The sequence below is a fragment of the Eurosta solidaginis genome, chromosome 4 (genome assembly GCF_040869045.1).
Source record: "Eurosta solidaginis isolate ZX-2024a chromosome 4, ASM4086904v1, whole genome shotgun sequence".
Taxonomy (NCBI): Eukaryota; Metazoa; Arthropoda; class Insecta; order Diptera; family Tephritidae; genus Eurosta; species Eurosta solidaginis.
The window spans coordinates 3,317,407-3,341,674 of record NC_090322.1 but is presented as its reverse complement, the minus strand read 5'-3'; the positions used below and the strand labels follow the sequence as shown (position 1 = coordinate 3,341,674).

General features: G+C 36.7%; 3 protein-coding genes across 4 annotated transcripts in view; 1 reads left to right on the top strand and 2 right to left on the bottom strand.

Annotated features, from left to right (window-relative positions):
• LOC137247531 (odorant receptor 7a-like) overlaps positions 1-6,564 on the bottom strand; it is a 10,346-nt gene extending 3,782 nt beyond the window's left edge. The window contains exon 1 of the mRNA XM_067778517.1: positions 6,494-6,564. Coding sequence (XP_067634618.1) covers positions 6,494-6,564 — 71 coding nt within the window. The remainder of the gene's footprint in view (positions 1-6,493) is intronic.
• Positions 1-24,268, top strand: part of sdt (stardust) — a 449,266-nt gene that overhangs the window by 44,474 nt on the left and 380,524 nt on the right. The gene's annotated exons all lie outside the window — the stretch shown is intronic.
• On the bottom strand, positions 6,556-24,268 carry slpr (slipper). Its single transcript, XM_067782033.1, has 12 exons — positions 23,643-24,268; positions 22,132-22,747; positions 17,709-18,201; positions 17,267-17,429; positions 17,025-17,191; positions 16,788-16,963; positions 14,538-14,729; positions 14,333-14,465; positions 11,341-13,842; positions 8,613-9,027; positions 8,018-8,547; positions 6,556-7,961 (listed from the first exon to the last, which is right to left on the bottom strand). Exons 2-12 carry the CDS (start codon positions 22,546-22,548, stop codon positions 6,685-6,687), a joined length of 6,465 nt encoding a protein of 2,154 aa, XP_067638134.1. The 5' UTR covers positions 22,549-22,747; positions 23,643-24,268; the 3' UTR covers positions 6,556-6,684.

Below are 24,268 nucleotides of genomic sequence, written 5' to 3'. Positions count from 1 at the left end.
AATACTCATTTTATGAAAAATAATCTCAGGGCGCTCTTTAACTGATTTATAATAACAATTGAGGCGTTTAGAAAAAATGTTGAGTGTTTTCTTCCAACCAAGTCTGAGATAGTCCGTTTTCGAAATGGCTGCAGATTGGGTAATAGTCCACTCGTGATTTACGTGATAATGAGTCCGTCTTATGTTTTCACAGCCCTTGCAAGAAATTTCAAAGAATTAGTTATTAACCTTTTTTTTATAAAAATAGTTTATTCGTTTTTTCGTAATGCTATACTAAATATTTAGAAAAAAGAGCTAAAACTAAAACCGATTAATATAATTAATAATAATAATAATAGTTAATTTCATATTTTGTACACTAAATTATTTGAACATTAAAAGCTAAAAGCGCGCTTAACTTATTTACGTCGAAAGAGCAAAGTAATTAAAAAAGTATTAAACAAATGTAGAAAACACATACAAATTTTATATTTAAACAACATTGTGACAGAACAAAGGACTAGATAAATTTAACGACTACACTGTACAGCACTCAGCTGCGTATTGAATCAAACCAATTATATTTTTAATTAGATAAAAGTGATTTCTCCGCTTTTCGAAGTTAACCTGCAAAACTTAGGGATGCACATATGAATTTGGAAAGTTTTTCCCTTTGAAATATGTATATTTTTAAAAATCAATTACTTACACATTTTCTTAAGATTAAACATATAAAAGGTAAAAATAAATAAGAAATAAAGAAATTTTTTTTTTTTTTGACGATCTGATTTTCGAACCCGTATAAACCAGCGAAGAAAAAAGTTATATCATTTCAATGATATTTTGTTATGGTATGACGTCAATTTAGAGTAAAAATACGAAAGCACAAATCACGAAGTTTGAAAGCCCATAACCATGTTTCGGAGCTAACTTCGAAAAGTGGAGAAATAACTTTTTTGTTTCTGACGAAGTTACGACAAAAAAACTGGTTTGTTCCAATACCCAGAAAAAATTGTTTTTGCCGTATAGTAATATTGTACCGCAATACGGTCACGTACTATGTATATTAACCTGGGTCGATTTGTATGGACGAAAGTTAACCGATATCACGCCATCGATTTTTCGATAGGATTTAGGCTCAGGAAAAAAAGTTCCACTACGCATACTCAAAAAAATAATTTTCGAGCCTGCAAAAAAAAATGAAGAAAGGGTCAATTTTTCGACCAAAACACTCCCCAAAACCCAAAAAATATTTTTTTTCTTCAAAAAACTGTTGTAAAAACGTTGGCGATAACAGTTTTTTGAAAAAAATATTTTTTGGGTTTTGGGGAGTGTTTTGGTCGAAAAATTTACCCTTTCGTCATTTTTTTTTGGAGGCTCGAAAATTATTTTTTTGAATATGCGTAGTGGAACTTTTTTTCTTGAGCCCAAATCCTATCGAAAAATCAATGGCGCGATATCGGTTATTAAATCGACCCAGTCTAATGTATATATGTAATACGTATAACGGTTTAAGCTGCTATTGTTTACATGGAAATAAATATACTATTACGCATGGTATATGTTGCTGCACATTTATATATAAATACATATGTATATGCAATTTTGAATAACTGTAATTGGAAAAATTTTCATAACGGTTTTTATTATAACAAGTTTTTGCCTCTTTAAGTTTTTGGTTTTGACTTCATTCAATTTGAGGTTATAAGCTCTTTCCAGCATTTTTGAATTGGTTTATATTTCATTGAAAATTAGCTACATATATTTGCGTTATGTTATATAATATTTTATATATAGTTTTAAGCAAAGAAACACAATTTAACTTATTTTTTTTTTTTTTGTTTTGTTGCTTATGTAAATAACAATTTGAATTTGACTAAGCAAAAAAAGCGCCACTTATAAAATATCATAACTATTATAGTTGTAAGCATAAATAATTGTATGTCATTTATAATTTGTCTTTTTTGGCAAACTATATAATTAGTTACATAAAAACAAGCACACGTGTACCGTTATGTTTGTATGTTTATACAATATGATTCTTTAAGCTACGAGTGTTTTAAACTAAATGGAAGGCTCGGCTTTCGAAACTTCCCTTACAAAGAAAAAAACGCTTTCTTATCCACCCGCCTATATGCTTTCGCCCACTCTCTGGCTTATCTTCTTTTTTTTATTGATTGAAAGTCGTTAGCATCATTTCTTTGATAGCCATATTGTTCAGGGAACCAGATTTTGCTCAATATCTATGGAGTTGATTGTAACATCGAATTGAAAATTCACTTCTTTGAAAATACTTGGCAACACCTCGCATTTGATACGCATATTGTACGCATTTATGTTAGGTATACAGGGCTCATGTATTGGCCTCTAGCTCGTCGAGGGCTTGAGATAAAAAATGCAACGTACACTACATTCATTCGAGTTTCTTTCTGCAGAATGCTTTGCAATTTCGTTTAAATCAGCTTTGACGTTTGGTACCGCAATATGGATGACAGCCATGATTTAGTTGTATTGTTGTTGTTTTTATACAAACGTGTTTACACATTTTTTCTTTATATTTAAACACGACTGCTTTCTTTCCTCCGTCATTCATCCAGCGAGTAATGCTTTATTGGCAGATCTTTATCTTTCAGTTCATGCATTTGATCGATACATTTTTCTCTCCTCTCGCTCTCCGCTTTCTCTTCATCACCCACTTCCACTCTTTCTCCTTTTCCCTAACTCTATCGTTTCAAACTCTCCGTCTCTCCATTCCTCTACTAGCGGTACCCTATAGCACGATCAAGGTTATAAGACCTACATACCTCCCAAATATCAAATTATAATTTTGGAGTTTATTACGGAAAACAACATGCTACAGAAGTTATTGAAATAGATACGCATCGATCGCGCAACCTAAGAGAAGATACAAATAAGAAAAATTTTTCTTCGCTGTTTCAGCAATACCCTGCATTGCAGCAATGGACCAACTCATGTTTCTACACGAACATATTGTAAGCCGATCATTGCTCGTTTTTAACGATTATAATCACTACACGATGTTTATTGGACTGTGGGTATTCCATGGATTACTCTGATGTAATGCGGAGCTGGAGTATATGGTCCAGTCCTAGGACATCGCAACCATATTTTTTGTATGAATTGTGGTTAATTTTGGAGCACTCGGTTGGTCCATAGCGAGTACTCCATACATGCATGCATGGAGTACTCGCGATTTTTGCAGGGTACTGAGAGCGACAAGGGCAAGTGAAATTAAATTTCTGGAATCTTCAGATTTAGAACCAAGGCTTAAATTTTGAAGAACCAAGTAAAACGAATCGCTTTTTTTCTAGTGAACCTCTGGTGTTCGATACCACTTTTATAACTTTTTGAATATCTTTAGCTTAAGATATGGATTTTTAAAAATGAATTAGCTCCATTGTTATTGCTTCTAACATTTTAAAATTTTGACCGAGTGTATCATATATATTATTTCTAATTGCTGGTTTTATGTACGGGTCCCTTTTTCGCTCTTATTTGGAATCCAAATCTATAAATAAAGTTTTGGTTGTAAAGATGGAGATTCGGGCTATTGCGAGCTTTGGGCAATTTTGATCCTGGTGCTTTTGTTTAGCTATATTTTATTGAAATAATTTGTTAAAAATAAACGATTGTGAGCACACAAAGAAATATATTTGTACAATGGCACTATTGTGAATATTTGGACTGCATTACTGGCAGTTGCTACCATACGCCAGATGGCAGCGCAAGCTGTAATTTTAATTGATTGATAGAGCAGTTGATTTCTGTTGATATTTGATAAGAGACTTTTATATTGGTTACGCAAGATGCGCACGCGTCCGGCTCGTATTTCAATAAATCATATCAAAACTTGCGAAAAATGCAGTTTCGAAAAATCTGTTGGTTTGCTTTGTGAATTAAACTGAAGTTAGGTATTTTTAGGAATTTAAAAAGCTAATATTTTGCATGATGAATAATTATTATATTTTCAATTCCCCATAAACATGGTTTAGTGGTCAAAAATTAATATTCTATATTACGAAAACGTGAATTCAATGCATTTTTTTTCATTACATTGCATTCGAAATATAATTGAAAAAATGCCAGAGCATTCGCTCATGCACTCCATTACGCAGCCACATCTTAAGGTTTCTTAACTACTTACATACTTTTATGCACAACTACAGTAGAGTCACGATAGCTTGAACTTTTATTTAAAGACGAAATATACTGCTGGAATTTGTGTTTTTTTATCAATTTAGCTTATCTCATTTCAAATTTGACAACTTTTTTGTTCAAGTTATCGCATCTGCATGTGTCAGCATGCAATTTTTTTCTTAGCATAACTATATTCATAAACGTACATATTTTCCTTGTTCGCTGTCTATTGTAGTAACGGTATGCATACATATACACTTATGGAATAACATCAGCCTTAAATTTATGCACCTAAATCTCTGTTGATTATAAAGAGTTGACGAAAAAGAAACTTTCACATTCTTAAGTTCTCAATATTTTAATTCGAATGCAAAACTTGTCTCAATGAATACTGACTACATATATAATTATTGAGTTGAGAGCGACTTTTTTTTTAATTTTACAATTTTATGTATATTTTCTTTAAATATACTAATTATGTTATACATTTGTATATATGTCTTTTTATTCATACAATTGTTTTTTTTTGTTGATTGAATTACATTTTTTTAATTCTTGATAAGGCATCAATTGCATACAACTTTGAATTTATTAATGATGTAGTTTTTGGTACTAACCAAATTCAAATTTGAAATGAATTTAAATTAAGTGGAATGTATGAACGAAAAGCGTAATTTTTCACAAAGAACGTAAATAAGCGTGAATTCGCTTTTATCTCATACTCTTTCCCTATTTAATTTCAGCGTTGTTTTTCACAAAAAGTGAAAACGTTTACAATTTTAAATATATTTTAATGATATATTTTTCACGCTTACAGGGTAATGCTTTTTTATGATGTAGTTAATGTAATGTTTGTATATGTATATATGTATGTTTGGCAAAACTAATTAGTAGGTCATTAGAAGAAAATTGGCATACTTGGAGTAGGGTGCTGCGCAAGAGTTCAATCAATTTTTGTATTACATATGCGAAATGTTATTTTTTTGCAACTATTTAGCATCATTTGACGCTCGGGAGCGCTGTTGTAGCAGCCTGAGTTATATTCAGCGCAGCTAAGACTTATTCAGCGTCCAGTGGAAGTATGCAATCAGCACCAAAAATATGCTTGCTTGAGTATTCAACTGAATTCTTACACCCACAACAGGCTTGACGATTAATTAAGCCTTGGCATCGTAGCTTGGTTTCCTTAAATTCAGCGCTCAATATAATCTTCATACACAATTCAGCGCTTGTTTTAGCGTAAATCTATTGTGAAATCAATACAAAAATATGTAGCTCTATATACAGCAAACTAAAATTATCATATTATAAGCGAATTTGAACTTAAATTCAATGCGTTATTGTCCATATAACTTTATTCAGCTGACTAAGAAGTAATTCAGCGCAAAGCTAACAAAGATTATTTCTATGGGCATGAAATATTGTGAATGTTCCCTAAGAAAATGCATATATGTAATTGAAAGTCTTACAGCGTATTCGAGAAAACAATTACTTCCCGGAGCCTTACTCTGTATCGCGACGCGAAAGCAAAATTTGTTATAATCCTGGACTTGGTTAGGTTAGGTTGGGCTGCCCGGTAAACAAGGACCGCAAATAGACTTAATGTGTCCATATTGTTACCAGAATTTTAATGCTAAGCTAGATAGCTAGAAAGATTTATGATTAGGTAAAGTACTGCGACCTTTAGGTCTGTAGCCCTCTTACAGAGCTTCATCCAAGGCGAGCACCTCCAGGAAGAAGAAGTCTAGAACACGAAGGCCATTTTTTCGCAACACATTTACAGAGTATGGGCCCTGTATGCATATTAATTTTCAAAATATTATAAAAAAAAAAAAACAGAATAATGAATACCAATATGAAGATTTTTGTCTTATGAAAACTTTTTAGTTTCTGTGGGGTTTCGATTGAAAATGTTGATTTGAGAACTGAGAAAATGCGGATGAATGTGATTATAATTACTATTCGGTATTGTGTACTATGTATGTTTGTCAAATGTTCTAAACTAATTGCTGTTTAACGCTATTCGATACTATTTCGGGCTGAAAAATGCCTTAGATCGAAAATACCTGTTTATATATGTATGCGTATGTATATCTTGTCCGGCTATATGCTGAGGTTATTCACGATGTAAAAAGTGGAAACCGAAAATTTTACAATAGTTGCCTTATAAAAACTTATAGCATTGCGTTACATTCCTTTTAGCAAACTTTTCGGTTAGAGACGAGCACGCGAGTTTCAAAGCTTCCAAGGATTACGTGTATCTGATAAGCACAAACATATTAACAACGTTCTGTCTCTCTCTGCAGTTCCTTCAGCACAGCTAGCTGTATCATCATGCATGCATACACCTTCTTACAACCTATATTCATAATGCACTGATCGTGAACGTCGTGCGCCCGAGTACCACCGATATGGCAACTGTTGCATTGAGCTTTGCGCAGACAACGACAATTGTTGCTGTTGCGGTGAATTCAACGACAGCGAACTATTAACCACTGCGCCTGGACTGCGCGCCAATTGTAGCGCTGTGCTTGGGAAACGACCCTGCTAGGAGGAGGGTGGCGTTGTGGCAGACACGTCGCTGTTGTGGCGTCGTGAAATGCGTCGATTAAATAACGATATTGTCGATTGATTGAGATAACCGCTAATGCTGGCGTTAGAGCCGCCACCACCGCCACCATTATTGCTGCTACTGTTGTTGATGCTACCATTACCGCTGCTGGCGTCCAAATATGCTTCCGGACTGAAACGCACACGACTGTGCTGCGATGAAAAAGAACCTTCTCTGGCACTCAAATAAGAGCTATCATCACTGGTCAGCGAATCAGGCGGTGTTGGATTTGTAGGCGTACCTTGTTGTGAGCATATGCTACCTGTGCGCTTTGTGGGACCAGCTGCGTTAGTGCAGCATTTTTCTGTACTCGGTGCGCTGCCATTGGGTGTCTTGTAGTTGTTGTATTTTTTAAGCGATGAACGTAATTTGGTCGTACCGCTGCCATTGAAGGCCAGCGCTGTTGCTGTTGTCTGCTCGAAAGGCAGCGACGCTGGGCGCTCTTGCACGCTTAACGGTTTCATGTGAACAGGACTAAGCGGCGTCGATTGCGCATGCGTTGTGTGCGTATACAGATTGTGTTGTGGCGTACTGAAGAGCGATTGGTGTTGCTCGCGTTCACGTTGTAATTGTTGCAAATGCGGCTGCTGTTGTGCTAGCGTATTGTGGAACTTGGGTTGGTGCAGTGGGCTGCCAATGTAAGCAGGCACATTCTCATAGTCACGTATGCGATTTAAACCAGCACCCGTGTCGCCGCCCATGCTGCCGCTCATGACATGCCTCAAGCGCTGCACCATTTTCGGTGAGCTTTTGTAGAGCTCGTGTTTGCTAGGGGGTGGTACTGCTCCAATAAGCGCTGGAGGTGGTGGTGCTAGTTCACGATAGTGCGCATAGTCTGCAGCGTTACCGCTGCCCATGTTTAATTGTAAGTTTAGATTATTGTAATCGTACAAATCAGCAGCGTGCAACTCATCTTGATCAAATGAGAACCCCTGATTAATATTGGAACTGTTTGAAATGGTTGAAGGCGTGCGACGATGGCCGGCGGCGCTCACACCCATTTGAGGCACTCGCGGTGGAGGCGTGCGTGTTTGATAGTGCTGTTGCGCTTGCTGATGCTTTGGTGTAATTTGCTGTTGTGGTTGCGTATCGTAATTGTAATCATAATAATTGGGCAGACGATGATTGTAATCGTAGGAGTAGTCTGGGTACGATTTGCAATCGCGCTGATAAGCCAACTGTACCTCTGGCCGGTACGGAAAGTAATTGGAACCTGAAAATATCTAAAGTTTAAGTATTGAAAAAGACCTGACTCCAAAATGTTTTTACCGAAATACTCTGCACGGTGTACACCTACGCCATAAGCGCCACCATCGTTGGAGAAGCTTGGTTCATGACGTACATAATCGGCGCCCGTGTACTGCGTTGCTTGTGGAGCCATGCCGCCACCAATATGAAAAGCGTCATCGAATGGGCGCGTTGGCGGCGTCTCATCATGCACAGAATATTCGAGATTCTCAGTGAACGAAGAGGTGCTTACTTTGCGACGTGGCGAAGGAGTGGGCGGCTGGGTATGGCTACCCAGCGATGATGATAGCAGCGCCGAGGTGTTAGTGGTGAAATTAGAACCCAGACCACTGGTAGTAGAACCAGTGAGTGGCAGCTGCTGATGTTGAGGCGTTTGTTTCTGTTGCTGTTGCTGAGCAAGCTTACAGTTTCTTTCAACAGTGGAAAGTGTGTGCTTTTGGAAGTAATAGCCAGGAGGCGTAGCATGTATTTTCGGCGAACCGCGCGGACTCTGAGTTAAGGGTGCGCGTTGTGCTTCCAAGCGCGCAAAAGTTGCGGCATTCAATGTAGCGCTAAGGGAATAAATTAAAGCAATTATATAATTAATTTCCGATACATTCACAAATTACACACTCACCGATTATGTTTATTGCCAGTACCATGACAAGTGTTAGCAGCAAAGCGGTTGCGCTCATCCAAAACACTCGGGAAATCCATCTCCATGGGCGCCTTCAGCGCAGGCACATCATTGAGCAGCATTGGATGTACGGGCGATACATTTGAAATGCGCACATCATAACCAGCAGCGACACCAGCCAACAGCGCGGCCATATTGTACAGTAGCACTTCAATAACGGATAGTTTGGGTTTGCGCACCGCATCGCCCGCATACAAAGTCGGCATAGGAATGTTGGAGGTAAAACGACTGAGCAGGTAAGGATTTGGAGACATAATGGGAAGTGGCGCATCAACAATAGAGCTGCCTGCGCCGACGGCAGCCGCAGCGGCAGGTAGCGCATGCAGTGACGAACACCAGTCTTTCGAATTGTAGCCTAATGCGTGTGCATATTTGAAGAAAAGTAGATTGGGGTGTAAGAAAAGGCGTGTGTTGCATTAGAAGAAACGCAGATCAAGCAACAAAACCGCAAAAGAAACCAAATTGTTATAAATAAATATATAGGTAATTAATAGCGTCAAAAACTAGCCAACACCGTTAAATGAACAAGTTTTATTTCAAAATAAAAATAAAATACAAACTATTGTTTTTTTTTTGTTTAATTTATTTTCGTTTTTTATGTGTTTTTATCGAACTTTTTAAGGGTAGTTTTATGGTCGTTTTTTTTCTATTTTTGTATCTAATTTTGCTTTATAAAATGGAATATTTTTGTGAAGCTTACATTTTAGTTATAGAAAAGTTTTCTAAAATACATAATTAAAAATACATTATAAATGTAGTGGATAATAATATGCTGAAATAACTACGAGTTGCACTGTAGAAAAACAAATATTGCGAATTTAGTGCGATTTTTAAATAAAACAAAATTGCGCATGTGATATAATACAATTTTCACAAATATTTTAACAAAAAAAAAAAAATACAAAATTTAGCCAATGAATCTGCTATTGCAGAAGATTTTTTTGTTTTTTTTTTGCATTTGTTGACATTCGTTATCACTCAACTCAAAATTTACAAACGCGATTTGGAAATTTTTGCACTTTTTTCGTTAAACAAAAGTTTTGAGTTTTGTAACACGAATGCTTGTAAATTTTTTAAATAACATTTTTCAAACTATATATAACAAATTTTTGAATCTTCACAAAGAATAAGTTTTTCATATGCTAATTAAAAATAATACCCAATAAACATTTTCGTAATAAATAAATAATTTTTTTTTGATATCAGCAAATTTTTTTGTTATTTCGTGATGTCATCTACTGCGAATTGGCACTGACAGAACATAAAAATTTTGTTAACGAATTATTTGGACGCACATTAAATTCAATTAAATAATAATAATAAAAGACAATTTGCAGTTTTTTTCTAATGTAAAAAGTTAACAAAATTTATTTAATTTGTTTCATATTGTGATCACAGTTGTTCCAACAAAGATTTATGAAAAAAATTGGAAAAATTAAATTAATTTAAACATAAAAATAAAAAATAAGATTTTGGCATTTGAAGAATTTTTTATTGAATTAAAAAAGGTTTTCCACAAATTGCAGCACCGACCTTTTTGCCGTATTCCGCACCATAGCTGTGTTATATGCAGCTGAAGGAATACGAGCTGTCATACGTGGAGGGGATGAACAGCATGAACATATACAACTTATGTATACGAAAGCATGTGGCTCATTCCATGCAAAATCGCGCAATAATTTAAATCAAACTCTTGGATTTTAATTAATTTTGCCCGGCACACATTTAAAATATAAATTCAAATTTTGAATAAAATGTTTCTTTTTTTTTTTAATTTTCAAAATTAAATATTTTTGCACGCATAATATATACCGAAACAGTCGAAAAATAAACTTGAAAATATCGAGAAATTATGTAATTTTACCAATTTTTGAAGCTTTTTTTTTTAAATTTGCCTAGTTTTGTTTGTGATGCAAGCGCAAATAAAACAAAATCAACCACTGACCTATTTGCTCTGAAATGGCCCATGCATAATAAACGTGTTTTATAACTTAAAGTACGCCAATAAATCCAAACACAATTTACTAACATCAGTTTTCTCTGCGTTTGATGATATTTTTTTTCATTTAAAATTGGTTTTTACCATTTCCAGTGGCACTGAAAGTCTTATATTAAATGCTTAATAACTAAAAATATGTTTTTTCTATTGAATATGTATACTATACTTTTAAACTTAATTGAATACAAAATGTCTTGCACAGCTTGCAACACCATATTTGACTGGTCTTGATGAATGGTCGCCCCTTCGGTATGAGCGTCGATTTGTAAAATTCGTTTCGCATTAAGAATTTTTTTTCTCTTTTGCGTTAAAAATAAATGCATACAAATGCACTCGTTTAAAAGGTTTTTGCGCATGCGTTTATGTAAACAATAGACCCAAAAGCGATTTCCTTTTCAAGGTGATTAATATTGCTTGTCGCCGTTGATGGCAGACATTTTGCTGGACAAAGCGCTTCCTGCCACAATGCTGCGACCTTTTATATTTCAGTCCATAATAGATTTTTTTAAACACTTATTCAGTTTATAAACATAATCAAAAAAATCCACATAGTTCAATATACATAATCAGTGCGCAGCGTTTTTCCCCATCATAACAATTTCTAGCATTTTTTCCAAACATTCTCTACAGACGTTAAAATTTTCTTTTAATCTTCGATGCGTTAAACACATTCCAATTGCTCGCATGATTTTGCTTTCGCCTTCGCTTTGCTGCGACTTTCGTGCACAAATTCAGAATTTGCATTCTCAAATAATTTGTATTCACTTTCTGATTTCTTTTTGCGTATCGTAAAATAATTCAATAAATTTTGCACTTTATGTTGGAACGACAACGATGACGAGCTGTGCTCCTTCGCTGCTTTGCTGTGCGCTTTTTTTGCTTGCATTTTGTGTTTACGTGCTTTTGCTTCTTGAGCTAATAACAAACTCTGCTGCATGCGCAACACTTCCGGTGTTGGCTGTACGTCCTGCAGTTTTAGGCCATGTAAAAGCGCGCTCTTCGACACTGTTGCTGTAGATGACATAGCGCTTGATGCAGATTTGTTTACGAAATGTTCTGTGTCTGTTGCGAAATGTGACGCATCTGCATCACTCGAATTGAAAGTCGTTGAAAAACTGAATGATTGATTCACGCTGACGGTAGCTAACGCATTGTTGGCTTGCTCCTCATTGGAGGCACAGGAATTAGTTTGCGAGGCGGATGAGTTTAATTGGAAAGTGACGGATGATTTACGCGATGTTTGTGTTGAGTTTGTTGTATCAATAGAGGAGGAACGATCGGAGCATATTGAATTGAATTGTTCATCGACCGAAAATGAACGGAATGAGATATTTTGTGACTCATTTGCTGCTGACGCCAGTGAGGCCGCATCGTCTGTGGTTTCGCCAACGTTTGGTGGAGGTTGTTGGAAAAAACATTGACGGGGAAATTGCGAGCCAGACGCATTTCGTTGAAAGCGATATGTGGGTTCATCGTCGACGGCGTCCTCAGTAAGGCGCGATGTCGAATTGTACTTGGTGAAATCGCCGCTTGACTTTGAATTAAGGGGCTCAGAGCGTTGGCTGCCAAATCGACCGCCAGCTGAGAGTGTGAACATTTCTTCTAAAGACTTTTGCATTTCGTGATAGAAAGCACGATCGTATGTCGGGTCATTAGGCTTGCCTATCAGGTTAGTCGAGCTGCTTGCAACGCTTGTGCTGTGTAACGGTTGCGGTGCTAGCTCGTCAAAGTCAGACAACAACATGACGATTGGCATCATTTTCCGTTGTTGTTGCTGTTGTTTTTGCATATGTTTTTGTATGCGTTCAATGGCTGTTAATTCACTGTCTAGCGATAGTTTCTTGCGGCCAACTGCAGGGCTATTTTCAAGGCTATTAAAACCACTACACGCATGTTCGGACAGTGGACTTTGATCGTGAAACGTGTATGGGGGTAAAGGCTGTGGTGCTACTGGCGACACTTTGCGAAAAGGGAAACAACTAACGGTGGGCGTAGGCGGTTCAGTATCCGTATCGCTTTGATCTGATGGCGGATAGTCTGGCGCTGGCGCCAATTGGTACTGCCACAGTGAGAGGGGCGACAATGCATACCGTGAAGGCATATCTAAGCCATCCTCTTGACTGCGCGCCATTGGAGGAGATCGGTGGCTGTGTTGACGCAAAAAATTCTGTTGTTGTTGCTGACGAAGTGGTAGTGTTTTCAATTTCTTATTGCTACACAAACTGAGACTTTTCAATGCATTGACGCTAGTCGTTTCCATTCTTTTACCGTTATTGCTGTTATTTTTATTCTTATTATTATGGTTATTGTTACTATTATTACCGTTATTCCTATTACTAAGGCTATTATTGGCTAGAATGAGTGTACTAGTACTTGTATTGCTACTACTACTACAGCTATTCGTATGGTTATAATTGTTGTTGTTTTGAATGTTTGGTTCAAATATGAAATTGCTAGCGGCAATATTACCATCTTTCTTGTTGTGGTAGGTTTTGCTAATATTATTCGTATTACTATTACTATTATGTTTTTGATGCTGAAAATGATTATTGTTATTATTATTATTTATGTTTGATGTGGCATGCGCATGTTCGTTTGTATTATTTAGTAATGGGAAAGTCACCAGCGATGAATTGAATGATTTGGAATTGGGCGATGAATTCGACTTATTTTTGTTGAGGGATGTTGCCGTCGCTGTTATAGGAGATGTTGTTGTTGGTGTTGTATTGCTACTGTTGTTTTTGTTCTTGTAGTTCCTTATAATACAAATACCTGACTCATTATAACCGATACAAGCATCGGACGCATACGTGGGAGAAGTGGGCGAACAGGGCATCGAACCAAATTTGTATTCAATATGATGAGCGTGCGAATGATGCGACGGTAAATGTTTAAGACGCTGATGATGAGGCGAATGATTATGTTGATGCAGTGGCTGATGGTGGTGATGCTGATGCTGGAGGTTATGGTGCACATAGTGAAGTTGATTGGGGCGCACGGCCTTTTTGTCGAGATTTGGAGCACTCTTGCTAAATAAAGAGTTGGTCGATACTGGGCTTGGCCATTCGGTAGCTAGTAATGCAGGTAGATGGGGGCGTTCACGTTGATGTACTGTCGACGGACCCCACGTTTTACCTTTATAACCCTCGGGTGGCAATTGTGGCGGGGTAACTAAATAAAAAGTACGCAAATGAGGCAGAAAGAAAGAAAAACAAAACAATAAATCAAATATAAAATGTAATAAAAAAAACAAAATAAGCAAAGAGAAAAATACAAAAATTTTAAAGTACTAAAATTAAATATTTAAAAAAAAATTGCACATAATTAACAAAATTAAATAATTTTTTAAAACAAAAATTTAATAAACTTAATTATGTTCGAGCAATTTTTCCTTTTTTGGAAACAAGGCCATTCTATTTCGAATGTAAAATCAATTTATCCGGCTTAGAGCTACTAGGGATACTAAAGAATTTGATTTCCGAATGGAATTTGTTTCAATTCAAACGCAATGCTAAGGCCCATAATGCTTCAAACCTTAATTAATAATATTTCTTAATTTGATCTATGCTTCCTCTATTCGCTCATTTAAGTTCTTATCTTTTTCAAATAGCTAACTTCCATATTGACAATAATTCGTACGCAAAATGTGTTATATACTCACGTGCCACAATGCGCAGCTGTGAAATCGCTGGCGAACCGGGTGGTGTATCAGTCAATGGTTTATCGTGGATCGCAGTAACTGTATGTCGAAAGTCTGTTGGTAGTGATATTTGCACTTCGTTCTTTTTGAGAAGCTGCAATGAAGATAACATTAGAATATGTGCGTGAGGCAAACATTTGAGTTATGCCAAAAAAATTTTGCTTACTTTGAGCTTCACTTTGCTGAATTTACCACGCCTTCGATTTGGTGTAGGGGTTTGTTGTGCAATTTGCAGCTCACGGCCGATCAAAGCCATTTCGCGCAGCTTCAAGTGCTCCGCGAAGCGCTTCAGATTCATAGCCTGTTCGTCCTGTTCGCTTTGAACACGATTCAAGCGTTCCTCTTTGCTGCGCAGTTCCTGTTATTGTAGAAATTTTAATATATATATATTTTTTTATATTTTGATATATAAGAAGTGAGCAAAAAAGCGGCTTAAGAGAGCATGCAAAGTTCGGTTTTTGTGCGTTTGGAAAAAAAATACAGGCCTGTTCTGGATTCCGATTCCGATCAATTTTTTCGGAATCGAAATGGATTGGTGTTCTCAATTTCGATTCCGACCAAAAATTATCGGTTTGAAAAGTATTGCCTCTGAGCAGTCGGAATGAAAATTAATTGGCAGATTATACACAAATGTTGCGATATTTGTCTTTCAAATAATTTTTTTTAAATTCTTCATTTTATTTGGAAGAGTTGTGTGTATTTTTTGTTTAAATTTGAGTTAAATTGGCATAATAAATCTTTCTTTAAAAACTTCTATCAAGAAATCTATTAGGCAAACAAATCGATGCTGATCGAAATGAAGTCGACCTGTTCTGAATTCCGATCCAGCGCATTTTTACGATTCGCATGCACAATAGCACGTATTCTTGCGTCTGCGCATCAAAAACCATATCTGCAGGCATTTTTTAATTAAAATAAAATTTTATGATACTTAAACCAAAACACATAAACAAAAACGGCTGATTAAACTGGTTACCGAATCGGAATGAAAACGATTCGAAATCGACTTCGAATCGATTTTTTACAATCGGAATTGAGAACACCAAATAGAAACCGAGTCGAAATCAATGTCGTTTTACTTTTCATTCCGAGTCGGAATTCAGAACAGGCCTGATAGTTTATCTAATTTTTGCGAGATAATAAAAAGGAATGCAATGTCTGTTTCCAGCTTTAATAGATTAATTGCACAGTGTCTATATCAAGTTTGTAGTATAATTTTGCGAGTCTCTTGCTTTTTCATGCAGCTTATTTGCATATTTGTGAGCAAATCGTTAGCGAAAAAAATACAGTTCATAATTCTGTGGCAAAAATAATTAAAGCCAAGGATGTAAAATAAGACACTCCGTTCCCGAGATGGTCGGGCTAGCACCTTAATGGTGCTGTGGTAGCGGAGCGTACCGGATCTGTATCCGGAAAAGGACCATCACATCGATAACACTCCTCAAAGCCTTCGGGGAGCAACCTTATCGCTACAACAACAACAACAACAACAAGACACACTTTCATTGCTTCCGCTCAAAAAAAATATTTATAAGCCAAAAAAACAGCGATAACACAATTTCATTCAATTCTTTCAACTTTCAAATCACTGTTCCAAAAAATAAATTAAAATGAATGACTTTGACTGTCGTTACTTGTTGCCACATCGTCGGTCCAATGCCAAAGTCACGAATGTGCATATTTGATGTATTGAGAAAAACGCGTAAGATATTGTTAAAAATAGGGATTTAATTAATAGAGATTTAATTTTGTATTTTTCAACCACTATTGGAAGGATTACTTTTGTAAACCACTAAGTAATGTTAATTGAAAAACGATTTTTTAAATTTTTTTTTCAAAAAAATAAAAAATGCACATTTGTTGTTTTGGCTTTGCAAAATTTGACATATATAATATTTCGTTTAAACAAAAATGGCAAATTCGTGACTTTGGTATTGTACCAACGACATAATAAACGCATTGGCAAAAATAATAATGAAAATGCAATATTCAGCAGCACGCATGCAATAGATGTGTCTAATAAAAAAAAGTTGTGTAATAAAATGTAATAAAACTTTTTTGTTTGCTTTGAAAACGAAATAAAACACAGCCAATTAGCTTTTTTTGATTCGCAAATTGTCAGCAAGAAAATTTCACGTGTCTTGCTTACCTCTTCGATTGCTTGGAAACGCTGTGTGAAACGTAATCAAATGAGTCAGAGAATATGTTACGATTTGTTCAAATATGCAAACAAATTAAAGATTTATAATAGAAAAATTTGTGTAAAGAATAACATCATTAAAACAAATCTAAAAACCACAAAACTTACAATAAACGCGCCCATAGTACAATGTACACACTCAACAACAATAAAACGTTTTCAACTATACTACGATTCCATACATAAAAGAATAATGCAGCTTAAGTACACCCCTACCTTTTCTTTCAAGCGCAGCTCGTGCAGCACCTCGGCTATTTCCTTCTTCCAGCCATCTTGCATTGTGTTGAATGACTCTTGTGGTGTTAACGTGAAGCCTGAACGTGCGATATCCTCTAACTTTGTTAGTATATCCCTGAAACCCGGACGCTTGTGCGGATCATTCTCCCAGCAGCCTAAACAAATCGTTAATTTATGAAGCGTTTGTTTCAAAATTAAATTTTATTGAATACGCACTTTTCATGAGTTTCCCCCATGCCTCCGGGCATGTTTTCGGTATAGGCAGCGTTAACATATTCACTGCAATGCCAAACACAACTGAATACGAGTCGAAACCTTTATATGGCGTTTCGCCTGTGATAAGCTCCCACAGCAGTACACCGTAACTCCAAACATCCGATGATCTGAGTAAAACAAAAGAAGCAAATAATGTTTAAAAATAAACTACAATTTTGTTTTTGGCAGAATATACAACTTACTTGGAATACGTGCTGCTTTTTATCACTTCCGGCGGCATCCAAGCATAAGTGCCCGCCGTCGATATGCGTGTCGTGTTGTAAAGCTCGCGCGCTAAGCCAAAGTCGGTTATTTTCAATGTTTTATTGTGCAAATTATTAGCAATAATTTCCTCCAAAATGAGTACTGCACAGGCAAATAAATAGAAAATGACACATTTTAAGCAAACCGTTGAAAAAAAAGAGTTGCATCGAAGTGTAAATAGATAATGCATTGCAATGTCAAGGCATATTTTGAAACCAAAACAAATAAATAAAGGCTTATCAAAACATCAAACGACAATAAAATTGCAATTAATATTGGGTTGGCATGCATTGATAAGCGCAGTGTCTTCACATATGTACGCGACGTGTGTGTTGACCATTTCAAGCGCGTACAAGTAAGAGATCACCAACTAAGACTCACCATTAGAACTCTTCAGATCGCGGTGTATGATCGAGATGGGTGCCTCATTATGCAGGTAATTCATGCCACGTGCGATTTGTATCGCCCAGTTAACCAGCACATCGGGCGGTATTTTTCCACGTGCTAATATATGATTTAAGCTACCACCACGTGCACACTCCATTACCAGACAGAGATCGGGTGGCTTGAGACAGACACCACGTAGTGCTACAATATTCTCGTGTTTGACAACCCAGAATAGTTTCGCTTCTTGAAGCACATTATCGCGATTTGATTCCATATCGGGGCCTGCTTGTGGCGCAACTTTTATAGCAACCTCCTCGCCACTGTAATAGCCACGATGAACTTTGCTGAAACCACCAGCACCAATTACTTCGCCCACTTCGAGTTCGGCATAGTCGATTTCGTGTGGTTGTATATCACCAATGGCGGAGGGTACATCCGGTAGCATAGGATCTTGATCTGTCACAAAGTTACTGGGAAATATGCCGACCTGAATAGGAGGAAGAAAAATAAAAACAGATATACATAAGTAATTCTAAAAAAAAAAAAAAAACTAAATGTGTAAGCACATTTTGGAGTCGCTTTCATACAACATGAATAGAATATTTCGATACCGTGTTTTTTCTTGATCTAACGTTAGATGAGTTATAAGGCTATTAATAAACAAAGAATCGACAAATACTTGACGCGAATAACCTCCGCACAGATTTGCCAAGTTTCTCTTCGATTTTTCATCGTTCCCGATTCAAATTTTTTTTTACGAATTAGCGGGACGGGACCTTCATGGGTTCAGCCGACTCCGAATGGCAGCTTGCAAGGCAAAGGAATTTTCACTAAGCTTTTCTCTTCATTTCATTTCATATCATTTATTGCAAAATGAGTATTAGTACAATAAGATCTAAGATCTTTTATAGTACAACAAAAAGATAAATAGCAATGATAAAAAACAAAAGTAATAACAGAAGGTTATGTAGGTTAAATTATCATATTAAATATAGAGGAGTAAATTACGAAAGTATCTAAAATAAACAAATAATTAAATGCAATAATAAAATTATGTTTACACTCATACATATTGATGGCGAAAACTCAAGAAGTATAATGGTTTCCACTAAGGTGTGCATAAAGAACATTTTTAAAGTTGCTTTTATTTAGACTACTGCGAATGGATACTGGAATATAGTTCCAAAAGGCGAATAGCATTGACAAAGAATAGCCGTCCAGATGTTAGATAGTTATAAGTTGGTACTATTAGGCCGTTGATCCGAGCAGACCTGGGGAAAATTAGCTGATCATATAGGTAACTAGGCTCTTTATACATGATAAGTCGATAAAGGAAAATGCAGTTTCTAGCTTTCAGATATTCGGAGATTTCACAGCCCAGTAGACGCGCTCTCCAGCTGGATATATGATCGGGTCTTGCAATCTTGAGCATAAAGCATTTGTCCTCTAATGATTTTCCGATAAATTTCCATGGCAGAAATACACTGGTAGTGTTGGCCAAGCTGCCGAGGAGCGACTCCGCGTACTTAAGGCTTGGAATATGCGGCCGTCGTGTTGTGGCCCCGGGCTAAGCAACATGAAGAACTTAGAAACAAGTGCTTAGAACCTACAACAAGAACTTAGTGCTAAGTGGGGTCACCCCACGGCAGTGATTTGGCAAGCACTCCGATTATATATTTCTGCCCTTAAAAGCTTTTAGTGAAAACTTATCTTCCTTGCAGATGTCGTTCGGAGTCGGCGTAAAAGATGTAGATCCCATCCGGTCGATTTGTAGGAGGCATTAAAGGGAGCACGACACAAATTGTGAGAGAAGCTCGGCCTAAAATCTTTACGGAGGTTATCGCATCTTGCATTTATTGATTTTTTATAGATTACAGTACTAATGCAAAATATGCGATCCGTTTGATCCATTATTTTTTTAAACCGCTGTGATTCGCCGATAGTCACTTTTAATCGTTTAGGTATTGGAATCGTGAGGGTTTTACCAGACAAAGTTCTACCTTTTCATCATATCCCTGTTTAGATCATCGTAAATGAAGTATTTTTCGTGTAACACGCTCCAATTTTAATTTTTTCTGAGCTTTGGATCACGGTCCATCTTGCTCACATTTTACCTAGAAATTCTTATTGCTTTCTCTCTTCCTGAACCAAAAGAACGCTGTTTTGCATTGTTTATAATATCACTAGTCCTCTTTAAATTGAGCAATTAGCAAAGTTCGGTTAGGTCCTAAGCATGCGAGGGTTCTAACAAAAGTTTGCTTAGGTTACTTCAGGAACAGAAATATTTAGTGCGTTTGAACAACTTTTCCCTTCAAGTCTCATATAAAATTGGTAGGCTTGATGTCAATACAGTTTTAGCTAGTCTTCGAAAAACAGGTGACCGTACTACCTCCTGCTTCAGGATCTCGCGCATATACACAGATTCTTTATCATTCACGATTTTTCATAACTTTTCAATTTTTGAATGTATAAAAATCCGCTCGAGCCTTTTACAACCCTCATTATGCAAGTATATTTCTTCGTGTATAGCAGACCAACACCTAATATTTGCGATATAGACATAACATTCATGAGCAATCATACAATTTCTGGCCCCAGCGGGTTAGGGGGTTAGAATATACCCGCGCTATATATGCCTGTCGTAAGAGACGACTAAAATACCAGATTAAAGGAGTTGTGTAGCGCAACCTTTTCAGGTTGCCAGCGCATTATATAACTTCTCCAAACCCAATTGTCAGCCTCACCTTCGAGCGGCGAATCCCGTTTCACTAACAGACGAGGCTCTGATGACCCCTAGCTCCTCATGTAACTTGGGGGTAGGGCGGGAGGGATGGCCTGAAGGTTTAACGTGGCAATATAAATCGTTCCCGAGATGGTCGGGCTAGCACCTTAATGGAGCTGTGTTACCGGAGCGTACCGGATATGTATCCGACAAAGGACCATCACATCGATAACACTCCCCAAAGCCTTCGGGGAGCAACCTTCGCTACAACAACAACAACAGCAATCATCCTGTTGTTCAATGGAGAATTTCGCTCATCCTGCGATTTCAACAGGCCATAATGACATTTTATTTATTTATTTATTTATTTGTTAGTCTACAAATTTTACAATCAATCAGACTAAATATGAATGAATGAATAAATATAAATGCGGATTACAGTGTAAAATTAACAAGCATACATAGTGAGCAAAATTATATTATAAAATATGTATATACATATATTATTGAATCAGTTGTCGGGATGGACTGTGATGCCGAGCAACGGAATTGATTATCGGTGCTGTCGGAATGGACGTGATTTCGAGCAGCTGATGTATATTTAACACACAATAGTAGGGCTGCGATGTGTGGGAGGTTGGAAAGGACGTGATTCCAAGCCACCCGCCCAAAGTAACTATTGATTATTAGTGCTGTCGGAATGGACGTGATTTCCAGCAGCTGATGTATATTTAACACACAATGAGTAGGGCTGTGATGTGTGGGAGGTTGGAAAGGACGTGATTCCAAGCCACCCGCCCAAAGAAACTATTGATTATTAGTGCTGTCGGAATGGACGTGATTTCGAGCAGCTGATGTATATTTAACACACAATGAGTAGGGCTGCGATGTGTGGGAGGTTGGAAAGGACGTGATTCCAAGCCACCCGCCCAAAGTAACTGGAGCAGGTAACAGATTTAATTTAACATGTGATTTTGAAACAGTTATGAGTTCAAGGCAGTGAGTATATATTTTTTTATACTGTAAAGTGTATCGCAAGTATCGCAAGTGAATAACTTTGGCCTACGCTTTCTTAGCTCAGCCTCAACAGAGAATTTTGCTTATACGTTTCTACAAACACCAACCTGATAGTGAAATGTTTGCGTGTATGGTTAAATTTCGTCTGATCCATTTAAAGCAATTTTACGGTTTCTCTCCTCAATTTTCGACTAATTAAGCAAACTTTTGTTGGTACCCCGATGCAGACAATGGAACATTGTATGAATTAAAATATTTCTTTTACAAATTAAATTACAATAATATTAATAGTTTACAGGCATACAAAGGGCTTAAGCGCTTCTAGCAATATTTGGCACTGCAGAGAAAACGGGTAGATAAATATGACGTTAACATGGCCTTATCAGCGCTTCGCGGAAAAATAACAATGTGCTGTAGGAGGTGAAGGTTTGGAAGCGCAACTTTCGTTTTGTGATAAAAAAATCGCCAAATACATTTTTAAACATATATAATATATGTATGCACGTATGTTTTTAATGACGTCAGTATGTTTCGCCTGTATACTTATTTATTTGCAATATTTGTTTTAAGTATTATCACAAAGTTAGTTTTATGTTATGAAAAAAAAAAAAACAAAACCAATCAAGAAGTAGGTTGGTATAAAAAGTAGTTTGTGTGAGATCATACGTAAATACCTACCTTATCGCCTATTTTTCCCGTCCACCAACCCTCATCGCCTGATATATTACTATCCATTGATAACACTACGACAATTTGACCGCGTCGCAATGTCAGCTCATCCTCGCCTTTGGCATCATAATCATATAGCACCGTCCAAAGCGGTCCGTCCGGCAATGGTGGTAGTTGTGTCGTCTCATGTGCGCTGCTATTATTGTTCTGGCTGTTGATAGTAGTTTGTTGTTGACGCTGCTGTTGGCCGGTGCTGCTAGCATTGCCATTGGCATGCGTTTCACCATTGCCATCGTTATAATTGCGTTGTGTTGTTTGTGTTGGTTGCGACGCTTTCGTGTGGTGTGGCTGCTCTTCTTTGATGGCGAGCATTGGTTTGGCTTGTGGCGGAGTGTGCTCGTTATTGGTCAAACAGTGTGCAGGCATATATATTTAAGTTTTTAACAGGTGCTAATAAACAACAAATACAAACAAAAGGACCAAATAAACAAAACAAAAAAATTGCTGTCAAGGGGAAGAGTTTTCGTTTATTGTCCTCTAACGTTCGACGACGGTGTGTGTTGTGTAGCAATGGCTTCTTGCCTCCGGTTGTTTGCCATTCGGTCGGAGGGTAAAACTTGAAAAACTATTGTAAAAAAGCAAAAAGAATAACGATTGCTTATTTAGCATATATTACAAATGTTGTTAGATTACAAGGTTAGTGCTAATGGTTCCACTAAAGGTCTATGCCATTGAAATAGCATTGAAGCGTATTAACAAATGTGAAAAAACATGCCGCATTTTAATGCAATACCCAAAATGTTTATTGGTTGGGGATGGCGCTTTGTGTTTTTTCTTATCATACGCTGACTCAGGGATGCACCTTAACGTTAAGCTAATCGTTTATCAAAAAATTTCCACCGTTTCCGTTGAAACACTTCGAAATATTATCGATAAAGAAATTATCAAGATAAATTGTATCTCGTTTTTAACCGAAACGAAAAGCTTTCGTTAACGTTAAAAACGTTAACAAAAACGTGATACTTTATGTTTGAATTGTGCTGGCAATGCTATAGCCATGGTGAAGCCGTAAGGTGGCAACAACGAGCGCACATACAAACACAAACTCTATGTAATTTGTTTGTGTAATTCGTTGGTGGTAATGTCAAAAATACTCTGAGAAATGTTTGTACTGTCAAAATTCATGAGAAAAGTTGCAATCAGTTTGGCTAATGCTTTCACCTTTAATGACTCCGCCATCAATCAGCTTTGCCAGCATAGTTTGAAATTAATAATCAACATAAACGATTTGATTTCGTTTTGATATGGCAGAAAACGAAACGAAATCATTTCGTTAATTTGACGATCTTAACGTTAATAAACGAAACGAAATGACTTCGTTTCGTTTATTAACGTTGATTATCGTAACGAAATGATATCGTTTCGTTGGTTAAGCATGCCTGCGCTGACTGATGCATGCTCAACATAATGCACCAATTGCAAGAATGCTATGTATTGCGTTGTTGTAAACAACAAATTACCTGCAATAGAAATATTTCAGTCTGCCAGAGGACTTTAATGGACAATTTTCCTTGCAATTAACTTTGCATTCACAGTCCTGAAGAAGTTGTCGCCATTTGTCTGCGCTGCAAAACCCCAATTTTTTTTACATTCGCAACTCCCTTTTTTGTGTTTGTTCTTCTTCTGCGAATATGTCGCCTTGTTTTTTTACTGCCTTCTATATGTATTTATACTTGTATGTATATAACGTACGTGCAATTTAATTTCGTTTGCATAAAAAATATTGTGCGCTCCTGCTATCTTCTATATATCAGATTTTGTATCCGACAGTTTTTCCCCAATAATTAGCTCCAGCGCTTCTCGCACAAATTCTTATTTTTATCTGTCTGCCTTTTTCTTTTCTATTTTTTGCTTCGTCGTCGTCGTGCACCCAGAGAAATTAAATTTTTTCACAATATCATGTGCAGCACTTTGGTTTCGTTCGTTTAATTATTGAAATTTTTATAAAATTTAGTTATTTTTATTTGTTAATATGCACTCGTTGCGTTTCCGATTAGTTTTACTTAGAATTTATCGTGTTTTTGTGCAAATTTAACTCATTTGCAATTTTCGGCTGAGTGGAGTTGCTGCTTTTTGTCGGTTCCAC